Here is a 15,271-nt window from a genome sequence, read left to right as displayed (position 1 = left end):
TTCACTCATTTCACAAAGTTCTAGTGGTAATCAGTAATTCACACCACTGATTTTCCACTTAATTTGTTCCCCTCTCTCATTTCCTCCAAATCAGCAATGCAGTGTTTGTGTCAAAAAAAAAAAATAATAATAATAAAAATAAATAACAACACCCATATAACCTTATTTCAAGACACAGGAACATTTCTACAGAGATTTTACCACTACAGATAGTTAGGTTGTTTTAAAAATGTATATTAAATAAAAAAAATAACCATATAAAATAAGAGTACTGGGTGTCTGTGCATCTTTGGTAATAAAAACAAATCTGAAACACTAGATTCTTACACACACACACACACACACACACACACACACACACACTGAGGATAAAACATTGGAGTTAAATATTGGAGTTATCTGGTAAATAGTCTTGCAATTTATTATTAGAGAATTGACAAAGGAGCATGACATCTAGTGGTATGAACTTGAATAGCATTTATCATCAACCAAGAGCTGTTATAGTATGTTTTGGTGGCACAATAATTCTGGTACTGGACAAACAATACACATTCATACCTTATAGAATCCACATACAGATATACACATACATATTAATTTGTTTTCTGTAATGCTGACTGTATATTAGTCTCACGCATTCCTGTGGCAGCAGTGCACTTAATATTTGCACATGATATGGCTTAAAGAGCTATTCACTTTACAATGTGAATCTTGTAGAGCTCAATGACTGAGCGAAAGGCCTCTTATTTGTTTTCAACTGATTATATGAATTGTCACTATTAGTGTTTAATGCATTTTAAGATCACAGTTTGATAACAACAGGGTAAAATAAAATGATATATATTTAAAATTCAAGCTTGTGCATAGCAAAATAGATTTATGTCCACATGCTTCACGCAATTCCCAAAACATACGTATTTTGCATTAAATGCCTAGATTTGGAGATACTTAAATTGTGTAGAAAAGTCTTGTAACCAAAAGCTACTAATGTATGAAACTGCTACAGCCATAGGTGGGTTCTCCTTTTTAAGATATTTAACTGTACATACTGGTAATGTATATAAAAAAGATTTGCTTAAAACGCACAAAGAAAATCCACATTATTCCTTAGCAATTACTTAAAGTGATTATACAACAGATTGCAGACACAATTTCTTTCATTTAAAAGAAGCCTTTGCCCTTTTTCAGATTCAGCTGTTTCCAGTTTGGGAGGGCGTTAAATTCATCCCGCGTCATCTCCAAAACACTCTGCAAAATAAATACAATCTGTCAACATCATCTTTTTAAAAATATTAACATAGATCTGTTAACATCATCATTTTGCAGAAAATTATAGGTTAATATGACTTGCAGACAATTAAAAGCCACACTGAAAAACTATTAAACCAAAGTGAGCATTTGCTGATATTTGACACTTTCATTGATGACCATTTTAGACTAAACTATTGACCCTTAGGGTAGGCTTAGGTGCTTAGTAAAGGGCATGTGTGAACATCTTTAGGTGGAGTTACCTGGAAGTCTTTATCTGACAGGTAGCACTCGAGGTGCAGAGGGTCCACTCCCTCTGGCAGAGGTTTGGAGGTGAGCTCCTCAATTGTGTACTGCTGCCTGCTGAGTTTAGACAGAGCGTCTTTAACCAGGATCACTTTATTACGGGCTCCTTCAACCTGCACAAACATTCAAACATACAGTTTTATCACACATAGGCTTCAATATTAAAGATTTGAGCTATATTAAAATGGACCACCAACTATTCAGATATTAGTCATATATAAGAGTTCTTATACGAAAATGCGGAAGTTCAATCTGTAGTTTTAACAAAAGCCCTGGAGTTTTATTTGTCAGCGAAAGTCCACTGGATAACGAAAAAATCACAAGTTGCATCATCTGATAGCTTTTGTTGACAAATAAATGGATATATCTGGGTGCAGGTATTGTAGCATGGAGAAGTACACATTGTTCATTTACATAAATTATTGAAACTGTAACAATATAAAGCTGGTTGAAAATGTACAAACATATCCTTTAATAACCACTTTTGAAGTTAGTAATAATTTAATGTCAGGATACAAGTTTCACTTTTACTTAACCTGGTATGTTTTAGAGCCTTGCAAAGGAAAGTCACCAAGTAAATCGAGACACAGACTGCTTTACAAAGAAAAACTCCTCTGTGCCTAGATTTCTGAAGCTGACTTTTCAGAATCAGAACGAGCTTTATTTCCAGGTATGTTTACACATACAAGGAATTTGTTTTAGTGACAGAAGCTCCACAGTGCAACATAATGACAGTGACAAGACAGGACACAGATAATAAGAATAATATAAAAAATATACAAAATAGACAATGTACAAAAAAGCAAAAACAAAATATATAATCGACAATTATGATGTATAGGTATGATGTGTGCAAATTTGAAATGTAAACACGTATGGTGTTAAATAGGTAATGTATATAGTGTTGTGTGTTCCAAGATTATTGTTAAGTGTTCATGAGATGGATTGCCTGAGGGAAGAAACTGTTCCTGTGTCTGGCTGTTCTGGTGCTCAGAGCTCTGTAGCATCGACCAGATGGCAACAGTTCAAAGGGGGAGTGTGCTGGGTGTGAGGGGTCCAGAGTGATTTTACTGGTCCTTTTGCTCACTCTGGATAAGTACAGTTCTTGGAGAGTGGGGAGGGTTGTACCAATGATTCGTTCAGCAGTCTGGACTACCCTCTGTAGTCTTCTGAGGTTAGATTTGGTAGCTGAGCTGAACCAGACAGTTATAGAAGTGCAGAGGACAGATTCAATGATGGCGGAGTAGAACTGTTTCGGCAGCTCCTGTGGCAGGTTGAATTTCCTCAGCTGGCGAAGGAAGTATAACCTCAGCTGGGCCTTTTTCACAATGGAGTCTATGTGATTGTCCCACTTCAGGTCCTGGGAGATGGTGGTGCCCAGGAACCTGAATGACTTCACTGCAGTCACAGTGCTGTCTATGATGGTGAGTAGAGGGAGTGCAGGGGGGTTTCTCCTGAAGTCCACTATCATCTCCGCTGTTTTGAGAGTGTTGAGCTCCAGGTTGTTAAGACTGCACCAGACAGCCAGCTCTTTAACCTCCTGTCTGTAAGCAGACTTGTCACTGTCCTGAATGAGGCCGATGAGTGTGGTGTCATCTGCTTCAGGAGCTTGTCAGAGGGGCCTTTAGTATGTGCAGTCGTTGGTGTAGAGGGAGAAGAGTAGTTGGGAGAGGACACAACCCTGAGGGGGGCCAGAGCTGATCATACAGGTGCTGGATGAGAGTTTTCCCAGCCTCAGTAGCTGCTGCCTGTCTGTCAGGAAGCTGTTGATCCACTGACAGACGGAGATGGGAACGGAGAGCTGAGTTAGTTTGAGCAGGAGGAGGTTTGGGATGATAGTGTTAAAAGCTGAGCTGAAGTCCACAAACAGGATCCTCACATAAGTCCCTGGTCTGTCTAGATGTTGCAGGATGTAATGCAGTCCCATGTTGACAGTATCATCCACAGACCTGTTTGCTCTGTAGGCAAACTGCAGGGGGTCCAGTGATGTCCTTCAGATTAGCCAAAAGTAGTCTTTCAAATGACTTCATGACCACAGACGTTAGAGGCACAGGTCTGTAGTCATTTAGTCCTGCATTTTTGGATTTCTTTGGGATGGGGATGATGGTGGAGCGTTTGAAGCATGAAGGGAGTTTGCACAGCTCCAGTGATCTGTTGAAGATCAAGGGGAAGTCGTGCTAAGGGGAAGTCGTGGCCTAATGGTTAGAGAGTTTGACTCCTAACCCTAAGGTTGTGGGTTTGAGTCTCGGGCCGGCAATACCACGACTGAGGTGCCCTTGAGCAAGGCACCGAACCCCCAACTGCTCCCCAGGTACCACAACATGAATGGCTGTCCACTGCTCCGGGTGTGTGTTCACGGTGTGTGTGTGTGTGTGTGTGTGTGTGTGTGTGTGTGTGTGTGTGTGTGTGTTCACTGCTGTATGTGTGCACTTTGGATGGGTTAAATGCAGAGCACGAACTCTGAGTATGGGTCACCATACTTGGCTGTATGTCACGTCACTTTTCACTTTTTCAAGATCTGTGTGAAAATGGGGGCCAGCTGGTCAGCACAGGATTTCAGACAGTCTGGTGTAACACCATCTGGGCCTGGTGCCTTTCTTCTCTTGTTCTTTCTGAAGACCTGACGCACATTATCTTCACTGATTTGGAGTAATGGGGGTGGGGGGGTGGGTGTGAATGGTGTTTTTTTTTTCTTTCAAACCTGCAATAAAACTCGTTCAGATCGTCTGCTATTTGTTGATTCTCTACAGTGCTGGAGGATAGTGTCTTGTAGTTGGTGGTCTCTTTCAAGCCTTTCCATACTGAAGCAGGATCACTGGAAAAAAATTGGTTCTTAGCTTTCCAGTATAATTCCTCTTTGCCACTCTGATCTCCTTTTCCAGTGTGCATTTGGTCTGTTTATACAAGAATCTATCCCCATTTCTGCTAGCGTCTTCTTTGGCCTGACAGAGCTGTCTGAGTTTTGGAGTGAACCATGGTTTGTCATTGTTGCAGGTTAAATAAGTCCTGGTAGGAATGAACATATCTTCACAGAAACTGATATCAGATGTTACAGTCTCTGTGAGCTTGTCCAGATCGATAGCAGCAGCTTCAAAAACACTCCAATCAGTGAGGTCAAAACAGGCATGTAAATCCTGCTCTGCTTCATTAGTCCATCTTTTTACAGTCCTTAATACAGGTTTAGCTGATTTCAGTTTCTGCCTGTAGGTCGGTATAAGATGAACCAAACAGTGATCAGAGTGCCCCAAAACTTCTAGTGGAACAGAGTGATATTTATTCTTTATTGTGGTGTAACAGTGATCCAGTATATTACTGTCTCTGGTAGGACATGTGATTGCAGTTAATGAAGAGCGCTTCCAGATCAGTATAGCACATCTTCTTTAATACTGTTACATCTGTACACCCACTTTCGTTGATGTAAAAACATGCAGCAGAGTTTGAAAAATCCTTGTTAGTCCTGGAAAGCAGAAGTTGTTCATCCGTTTTGTTGGGCAGAGGGCGGAGATTCGGCAGATGGACGCTAGGCAACGGCGTTCGAAATCCACGCTTCCTGAGCTTGACGAGTGCAGTGGCTGTCTTCCCCCGTCTGTGCGTCCTAAAGCGCTTGATCAGCGCAGCTGCTCCGCTGACTACAACGTTCGGTAAAACGTCCAAATAATTGAAATCCGGTAGAAGATTTTGTGGTGTGTTCTGACGAATATTCAGCAGTTCATCCCTGGTGAAACTGATCGTGTTTGATAAACAAAAAACAGGAAAAACTAACAAAAACAGTACAAACACTGGAGAGTCAAGCACTGAAGCAGACATTAGTGGCACCATCGCGGTATATGCCTTTTAAATATATAGGTACAATTTTATGTAGAATTTAGTGTTTTGGCAGTACTTTTTTTGACATTACCCATATTCCAACATTTATTATTATTATTATTATTATTTTAACAAATTATTCCTCTGTTCTGTTTACGAATATGGTATTATAAAAGCTATGGGTGAGGTACTGTACCTGCACTTTAATATTTGGGTCTTTCTCCCAATAAGGGAAGATGTTGGTAAAGGTGAGTGGTTCTGCACCAGCCAGGATCAGGTAGGCCTGAGGAGGCCGTCTGGAGTTCTTCTCTGAAAAACAAACACAAGAAAGTCAATATTACACAGCGAAGCAATTAAATATGCACAAAGAGGTAGGTTTACACTCTTTCTTCAGATTATGCTTAAAGGTAAAAAAAAAAAAAATCCATCTTATTTTCTTGGAACACATAAGGATATGTCAGCCACAGTCATCATTCACTATCACTGCATCTTTTTCCATTTAAAGATAGTGAATAACGACTGAATAAGTCAAGGTCAAAACAACAAAGGTAAGTAAATTTTCTTTTTCAGGTGAACTATTCTATTAAGCTGACAATGTGTAAAGTAATAAAGAAAGGGTCAGACCCAATCAACACATCAATCACACCCACTGTCACCTTGTACATGTGCGCAGATTATGTAACAGTTGTGATGTCAGGACTGAATAAAAATAAATATTTTGTTATAGTATCTATCAATCTATCTATCTATAAAATAAATTAAAGTAGAAAAATCTAAATTATATAAAATAATTAACTTTTTTAATTAAATTCATTTTCTTTTTTGTTCATTTTTGGTTGAACTATGCCTTTAGTTTTTTTATGGATGTTTTTATTAATATGTAAATATATATATTTACATATTAATAATGCCTTATTCTAATGACCAATGGGCCATTGAATCATTGATTGACCAGATTCCTTCAAAATGCTGGAAGTTCTGTTCTTCTCCGCGAACCGGTTCTTTCGGACAGTTTGATTCAATAAACCGGTTGCCGGAAACGGTTCACCAGTTCTTTTGCGCTCGACGTAATGACTTCATTGGCGATGATTGCCCTTGATTCAAGCCTTCGGTTTACCCGCTCTCATAACATTAGCACAGAATCAGTTCAGAATCAATCACCAAAAGAACCAGTTCAGTTCAGACGCGCTGTGTGTCAGTCTGAATCACGCATATGCAGTATCATCAGCTCCTCGGTTCTCGAATCGGACGCGTCCGACAGAAACGGTTCTTGACTCGAGAACGAGTCAATGTTTCGTTCGTTATCTGGCTCGGTTCAGTCAGTGTACTGTTTGAGTAAATGAATTACTCCGGGATATTGGTTTATTTGAACTCAGAGGGAGTGTCAGCCATGTTAAAAAAGTTAACAGCTTAAGTCATTTGTGGATTAATGCTTATTGTTGACGCGAACCGTTTCAAACGATTCAGTTCGATTTGGTGAACTGGTTCAAGAAGATCCGGTTACATCGAGTGATTCGTTCGCGAACCGGATGTGCTGTGAACGCGCTCATAACAGACCCTGGAGAGAATTCAATGCTGAATAAAGTCGTAGTTTTTGATATTTTTTGGACGAAAATGTATTTTCGATGCTTCAAAAAATTCTAACGGACCCTCTGATGTCACATGGACTACTTTGAAGATGTTTTTTATTACCTTTCTGGACGTGGACAGTATACCGTACATACATTCTCAATGGAGGGACAGAAAGCTCTCGGACTAAATCTAAAATATCTTATACTGTGTTCCGAAGATGAACGGAGGTCTCACGGGTTTGGAACGACATGAGGGTGAGTCATTAATGACATAATTTTGATTTTTGGGTGAACTATCCATTTAATGTACACACAGCACCCCATATTGACAGAAAAACACAGAATTGTTGACATTTTTGCAGATTTATTAAAAAAGAAAAACTGAAATATGGTCCTAAGTATTCAGACCCTTTGCTGTGACACTCATATATTTAACTCAGGTGCTGTCCATTTCTTCTGATCATCCTTGAGATGGTTCTACACCTTCATTTGAGTCCAGCTGTGTTTGATTTTACTGATTGGACTTGATTAGGAAAGCCACACACCTGTCTATATAAGACCTTACAGCTCACAGTGCATGTCAGAGCAAATGAGAAACATTAGGTCAAAGGAACTGCCTGAAGAGCTCAGAGACAGAATTGTGGCAAGGCACATATCTGGCCAAGGTTAAAAAAAAAATTCTGCTGCACTTAAGGTTCCTAAGAGCACAGTGGCCTCCATAATCCTTAAATGGAAGACGTTTGGGATGACCAGAACCCTTCCTACAGCTGGCCATCCGGCCAAACTGAGCTATCGGGGAGAAGAGCCTTGGTGAGAGAGGTAAAGAAGAACCCAAAGATCACAGTGGCTGAGCTCCAGAGATGCAGTCGGGAGATGGAAGAAAGTTGTAGAAAGTCAACCATCACTGCAGCCCTCCACCAGTCGGGGCTTTATGGCAGAGTGGCCCAACAGAAGCCTCTCCTCAGTGCAAGACACATGAAAGCACACCTGAAGGACTCCTAGATGGAGAGAAATAAGATTCTCTGATCTGATGAGACCAAGATAGAACTTTTTGGCCTTAATTCTAAGCGGTATGTGTGGAGAAAACCAGGCACTGCTCATCACCTGTCCAATACAGTCCCAACAGTGAAGCATGGTGGTGGCAGCATCATGCTGTGGGCGTGTTTTTCAGCTGCAGGGACAGGATGACTGGTTGCAATCAAGGGAAAGATGAATGCGGCCAAGTACAGGGATATCCTGGACGAAAACCTTCTCCAGAGTGCTCAGGACCTCAGACTGGGCCGAAGGTTCACCTTTGAGGTCGACCGATATATCGGTCAGCCGATATATCGGGCCGATATTTGTCATTTTTTAATATATCTGCATCGGCCTATATCCGTGTTTGGTAGCGCCGATTTAAATTCAGGCATGTCGGCGGGCAGCCCCGTGTTATTGGTGCGGTGGAAAGTGCTGCTGCCGCATGTGAAGGACCCCAAGCCAAAACTTTTGGAAGATTCAACAACAGTCCTGGGAGATAAAGGTAGTCACAGAATTTCACTCTGTAAATGGGGTGAAGGTGGCGGCAGCTCTCACAAACACTGAAGCGTGATTGAGGGCTACGTTACTCCGCCCCGCTCACAGACAGCACCGTGCTCGGAGAGACAGCTGTCCTAGAGCAGTCCAAAACGGTGAATGACATTTGTTCGGAAGCATGGTTTGATGCAGACAATAGCCAGGTTTCCATCCAACTCATTTGCATTTAGGGATGTAAATATTTGATCATTTCCATGATCGATCCTCGTTTAAATTTACGATCTATTAATAACCTTAATGCTGCTAAATGCGTATGCAGCGGTATTATTATTATGTGCAAAAGCCACTTGAAAAAAAAAAGCTTTCTCACCCGAGTTAAAGGGGTTTTAGTCTGAATAAAATGCTAGTAGCAGGACTGTAAAATGAACAGATGTGATTATGATCATTTGATAAAATAAAGAGAGCGCGCCATACGTTTGAGATCATTTTACTTAGTTGACTGTTTCCCGTCAAGGAGTCCGCTGAATGCGCCTCTTTAAATGGTTTCGTGGTGCTTGTTGTTGTATTTTAAAACGCAATTGCAATGTTTTCAAATGACACTATAGTATTAAAAATAAAATTATCCCAAACGTAACTTTGGTGCTTGTGGCTGTGCTGCCCAGTCAGTGAACCGCTTTTTTTCACATCAAACCTTTTTTTGCGAGTATTATGACCAGCACTTTATTAGATCCTGTTCTGGAAAATGTTTGATTTTGAATTTTTGCGTTGCTGCAGGCCTATTTGTTTTTTAAAAATCCGGCATTTACAGTGCATTAGCTCGTGACAGTGCATGTGTGTGTGCAGACGAGGACGAGTGAGCGCGGTTTTGGCTAGATGTATTTGGAGGTTATTGCTCATGTCTCGTTCTGCACATATCCAAATGTTTCCATATTCGCAATGTATCTGAATGTTAAACTATAATATATATATTTTTATGCAAACTAGGCTTGTACTTTACACGGATTCGCACATAGAGGGAAAACATCATCCTCTTCACATGAGCAAAAACGTCCTTGCCATAACAGCAGAGTGGACCGGTATACTACGGTCTATTTAAACTGACCAGTGTAACCTTTTATATGTTTGGTTGACTGTACTTTATTTTAATAATGAACAGACTGCAATGTGAGTTTGAAATTAGAATGCACTTTAGATGTTCTGTGTCATTTATACCAAACACAAATGTTGCTGGTTGCTAGTGTGTTTGCAGCACTACTATTATTTATTTTTTATATATTTTATTTTTTTTATTTTTTAGTTTAATTGATTTTTATTTATAAAATTGTATAACTTAAATTCAAACTTAAATTCTGCTTGATAAATGCTCTAAAACTTATGTAAATGATTGACTTTTTAAAAAAATATATATTACCTGTTTTATGTATTTAATACTTGGCCAGTTTATTGATTTGTTTGGTTAACTTTGGATTAATCTTTTATTTTAATACCGTGCAATGCAAAAAACTAAGATTCGAGAGATGGTTCAAGTCAGTGCTCAATAAATGATGATGTTAAGTTTAGAAATGTTGTGCATCCACTTATTATTAGTGTGACATTTTAGCATGCAAATGAAGGGGAAAACTTCAAGATATCAGCCCTAAAAATCGGCAGCACATATCGGCCATCGGCTGACCTCTAAACATCGGCATCGGCATCGGCTATAGAAAAACCCATATCGGTCGATCTCTAGTTCACCTTCCAACAAGACAATGACCCTAAGCACACAGCTAAAATAACGAAGGAGTGGCTTCACAACAACTCCGTGACTGTTCTTGAATGGCCCAGCCAGAGCTCTGACTTAAACCCAACTGAGAATCTCTGTATACCGTATACCATCCAACCTGACAGAACTGGAGAGGATCTGCAAGGAGGAACGGCAGAGGATCCCCAAATCCAGGTGTGAAAAACTTGTTGCATCTTTGCCAAAAAGACTCATGGCTATATTAGATCAAAAGGGTGCTTCTACTAAATACTGAGCAAAGGGTATGAATACTTAGGACCATGTGATATTTCAGTTTTTCTTTTTAATAAATGTGCAAAAATGTCAACAATTCTGTGTTTTTCTGTCAATATGGGGTGCTGTGTGAACATTAATGAGGAAAAAAAAATTACTTGATTTTAGCAAATGGCTGCAATATAACAGAGTGCAAAATTTAAGGGGGTCTGAATACTTTCCTTACCCACTGTATATATACACATACATACATACTCGCACACATAAATAATGATTGTATTATGATAATGTATATTAAGACCATATAGGTGACCTATATATGTGTAATTTATATATGCAAGTTTATTTAAACAACATATGTAAACATTCAGTAGGCTTAAATAGGATTTTATATAGGTTTAGACTATATATGAAACATCCATAATAAAATTTGTATATATACATATACATATACCATTCTTGTCTAATACAGGCTTCTAGTTGCTCAACTGTCTTAGGTCTTCTTTGTCGCATCTTCCTCTTTATGATGCGCCAAATGTTTTCTATGGGTGAAAGATCTGGACTGCAGGCTGGCCATTTCAGTACCCGGGTCCTCCTTCTACGCAGCCATGATGTTGTAATTGATGCAGTATGTGGTCTGGCATTGTCATGTTGGAAAATGCAAGGTCTTCCCTGAAAGAGATGACATCTGGATGGGAGCATATGTTGTTCTAGAACTTGGATATACCTTCCAGCATTGATGGTGCCTTTTCAGATGTGTAAGCTGCCCATGTCACATGCACTCATGCAACCCCATACCATCAGAGATGCAGGCTTAAGAAATGAGCGCTGATAACAACTTGGGTTGTCCTTGTCCTCTTTAGTCCGGGTGACATGGCGTCCCAGTTTTCCAAAAAGAACTTTAAATTTTGATTTGTCTGACCACAAAACAGTTTTCCACTTTGCCACAGTCCATTTCAAAACGCCTGCGCTTCTGGATCATGTTTAGATATGGCTTATTTTTTGACTTATAGAGTTTTAGCCGGCAACGGCGAATGGCACGGTGGATTGTGTTCACCGACAATGTTTTCTGGAAGTATTCCTGAGCCCATGTTGTTATTTCTATTACAGAAGCATTCCTGTTTTAATTGATGCAGTGCTGTCTAAGGGCCTGAAGATCACGGGCATCCAGTGTGGTTTTCCAGCCTTGACCCTTACACACAGAGATTGTTCCAGATTCTCTGAATCTTTGGATGATAAAATGCACTGTAGATGATGATAACTTCAAACTCTTTGCAATTTTTCTCTGAGAAACTCCTTTCTGATATTGCTACACTATTTTTCGCTGCAGCATTGGGGGAATTGGTGATCCTCTGCCCATCTTGTCTTCTGAGAGACACTGCCACTCTGAGAGGCTCTTTTTATACCCAATCATGTTGCCAATTGACCTAATAAGTTGCAAATTGGTCCTCCAGCTGTTCCTTATATGTACATTTAACTTTTTCCGGCCTCTTATTGCTACCTGTCCCAACTTTTTGGAATGTGTAGCTCTCATGAAATCCAAAATGAGCCAATATTTGGCATGACATTTCAAAATGTCTCACTTTCAACATTTGATATGTCATCTGTATTCTATTGTGAATAAAATATAAGTTTGAGATTTGTAAATTATTCCATTCCTTTTTTACTCAATTTGTACAGTGTCCCAACTTTTTTGGAATCGGGTTTGTATATCTAATTTAAATGCAAGCTTATTTAAACAACATATTAACATTCTGTTAATTCTGAACAGCTTGAATTTTGAACAAGTCTACACTGACATCAAACCAAGAATAAAACCCGACTGAAGGGATTAGAAATGGAATACATGTTCAAATGAAATGTGGACAGAGTTCTGACACTCCTATCATCTTGTCTTTGTGTGAGCATGCGGTTTCATTTGCTCATATATGAATTATACATAAACATATATTATATGGTATACATTTATTTGTTAATATATGGAGTTGTTCCAATTTCTAATAGGTTTCATAAATGGCTGTGCATATATGTAAATATATATTTTACTCTACGTGAATAATGTATATGGACATTTCTTATAAGAGACATATCTCAAATATGTGTTATACATACCATATACATTATATTGTGCAAATTTACGTCAATACATGAAATTGTTCCAATTTCTTATAGGTTTCATATGTTGCTTTGCATATATGTAAATATATATTTTTACTTTATATGAGCATATATTTCATATATTGATATTTCATATATGTACATATATTACATGTACGTATGGGTATCTCCTAACCTTGGCAGTACTGTAGTGTTGTCTCCATGGCACACTTCTTCTCATTGTCCCAGCGGATCTTAGCAGAGCCAGTACATTCTGCATCTTCTGGCTGCTGTCCTTGCCACAGGTACACTTCCATCCTGTTATCCACCAAGAACAGGGCTACAGAGAACAAGAAAGATAGAGAAAAAATATAAACTATTGACACTGTATAATGTGCAACACATGATACAATATCAATATCAATTAACATTATAAGAATCCACGGTTACAGTCACATGTAATGACATTATATACCAGGCTGAGGGGCTGAATACAAGTTCTCCTGCAGGAACGGCATGGCCATGACAGTTCCTATCACTTGGGCGGGCCCAAACTGTTCCTCTGCCTGAAAAGTCCCACCGCTGGCACTCAGACGGAAAAGACATGGTGTGAAATTATACTTCCCTGGATCTGCAAATAAAGAGAATTTAATATTTGTAAATATAGCTGAATCAGATCAAGATCACACAAGCTCATGGGCTCTGCTTCAAAACTTAGTGAGCTGCCTACACTGCTAGCATGTTAGGGCACATTAAAACTGTACAATGTTGCTGCCTACATGGAGTGTTTAAAATAAGCCCCTCCAGATACGGCTTTCCTCTGTTGGCATTAGACAGCACACTAGATTTGGAACAAAGCCATTGCATTGAAAAGATAAATTTTGCATCTATGGTATAACAACATATTTTAACAACATCAAGAACAAAGAAACAGATTGTTTGTAAAACAAACATTTTCTTTTGCACCTTGCAGCATGCAGTCATAGGCTTTCCTGTCCTGCTTGCCAAGAGCATCCCAGAATTCCTTGGGCTCAGTTCCTTCCTCTATCTCATGCACTTTCAAACTGCTGTTACTGTTCAAACCCAGCTCACAAGGACAACTGTAATATGCATATATACACAAATCACCATAAGGTTATCATTTCTGTAAAGAAAGTGTGAGTCTGTATGAATAAATCTGCTCACGTTTGAGTGAGGCGCTCCACTGTCTTCTTGCCAACTTTTCGGGCACCTGGATGAGACTTACAACCGTGCCACAGGTAGAGGTGTCCCTTCTGTACCCCCAGCAGCAGCAAACTAGCACGAGAGCGCAGACTGGCACAACAGCACTCTACTTCAACCAGCGAGCCTTCCATCTCTGTCTCTCCACGCACACAGAATAAACGCCAGTCACCTGACAGGAAAAAACACATTGAAATCACACATACACAAGCAATTTTTGAATGTCTGGTGAATCTTGCAGATTGTTGTCTTCAATTATTACCTGTGTTTTTGGAGCTATCATCCCTGGAGCCCCGGTGGATGACTAGCCCTCCCTGGAAGAGTTGGAGGAAGCAGGGTGGTTCTTTTCCCTGTGTGACCAGCACTTGCGCCCCCCTGTGGTTGCCCAGCTCTACCGTCATGAGGGCAGATGTGCCACGCCCACTGACACTAGAGTGACGTCCCTGCCAAAAAAAACATGCTGTGCGTTCCCTGCCTGGGCCAGCTGTACTCATTTCACCAGGCTTTTGTCTCTTACCCACTGCAAACACATACAATAAAATATTTAGCACTTTATTCAGCCATTTTCAAAGTTGATACATTTGCTTGAGTCCAAACTGAATGTGATTATCATCTTTTCCTTACTGGTCTGTTTTCATAATAAAAATTCAAAATTTTATGCATATATATATATATATATATATATATATATATATATATATATATATATATAAAAAGGTATATAAAAAAAAAAAAAAAAAATTTGTTAAATATTGCTTGGTCTTTGGGGTCTGCATATTTAAAGTTATTGAAGGAAGTCTCTTATGTTCACCAAGGCTGTATTTATTTTTACCAAAAATACTGTAAAACAACAATTAAGTACCATGCCTCACTCACCAACATTAGTGACAGAGTATTTCCAGCGGATGACATAGGTGTCCCCTTCATGAAGTTGGCCCACGCTCTCTGGCGGTATCTCAAAATCATCAAATTCACGTATGTGCCATGCATCCACTGCTAAGGTGGCCAGCTCAGCCTGCCGCCCATCCTCAGACAGGACCAATCCATGACCTCTCTGCACATCCACACCCTCCAGCACCATCTTCACAGGGCCTGGGGCTCCTGCCAGCATCTCTATAACATCACAAGGCTTCAGCTCTGAGTCACAGGTGGGAAGGTGCTGACTGACTGGACTCTGGAGGAAAAATGGAGAAATTTTACAAAGGAGAGAAGAAAGTTGCAAACCTTTTTGAGTGTCTTGCTATGTGTTACCTTCACTTCCTCCACCACTGGTTCATCCTTGGGGGGCTTCCTCTCTGCCCAGTCTAAAAACTTCTCTTTGAACAGAGCAGTTTCATTGTGTTCTGATAGCCGGCCAAACAGGGCCCAGCTCGGCCTGCCATTACCTTGTCTGCTCACAAACAATGACACAAGTGAGAAAGAAAAGGAGTAGGATTCTCATGAGATTTTATTCAAGTAATAGTTATTGAAAAACACAACAAAACAAAAATAAATAACAAAAAACAAAATAAAAACA

General features: G+C 39.7%; 1 protein-coding gene across 3 annotated transcripts in view; it reads right to left on the bottom strand.

The window, feature by feature from the left end:
• Positions 1-395: 395 nt before the first annotated feature.
• Positions 396-15,271, bottom strand: part of svild (supervillin d) — a 107,629-nt gene continuing 92,753 nt past the window's right edge. For all 3 annotated transcript variants that reach the window (XM_042767406.1, XM_042767407.1, XM_042767408.1), the window contains exons 19-28: positions 15,007-15,145; positions 14,632-14,929; positions 14,018-14,275; positions 13,720-13,927; positions 13,501-13,634; positions 13,010-13,165; positions 12,731-12,874; positions 5,558-5,670; positions 1,512-1,667; positions 396-1,248 (exon numbers count right to left, since the gene is read on the bottom strand). In XM_042767406.1, coding sequence (XP_042623340.1) covers positions 1,162-1,248; positions 1,512-1,667; positions 5,558-5,670; positions 12,731-12,874; positions 13,010-13,165; positions 13,501-13,634; positions 13,720-13,927; positions 14,018-14,275; positions 14,632-14,929; positions 15,007-15,145 — 1,693 coding nt within the window. In that variant the 3' untranslated portion in view covers positions 396-1,161. The remainder of the gene's footprint in view (positions 1,249-1,511; positions 1,668-5,557; positions 5,671-12,730; positions 12,875-13,009; positions 13,166-13,500; positions 13,635-13,719; positions 13,928-14,017; positions 14,276-14,631; positions 14,930-15,006; positions 15,146-15,271) is intronic.

This window comes from Cyprinus carpio, chromosome A12, assembly GCF_018340385.1.
Source record: "Cyprinus carpio isolate SPL01 chromosome A12, ASM1834038v1, whole genome shotgun sequence".
In the NCBI taxonomy this organism is placed as follows: domain Eukaryota; kingdom Metazoa; phylum Chordata; class Actinopteri; order Cypriniformes; family Cyprinidae; genus Cyprinus; species Cyprinus carpio.
The sequence above is the reverse complement of the archived record's forward strand: the minus strand, read 5'-3'. Positions and strand labels throughout refer to the sequence as shown.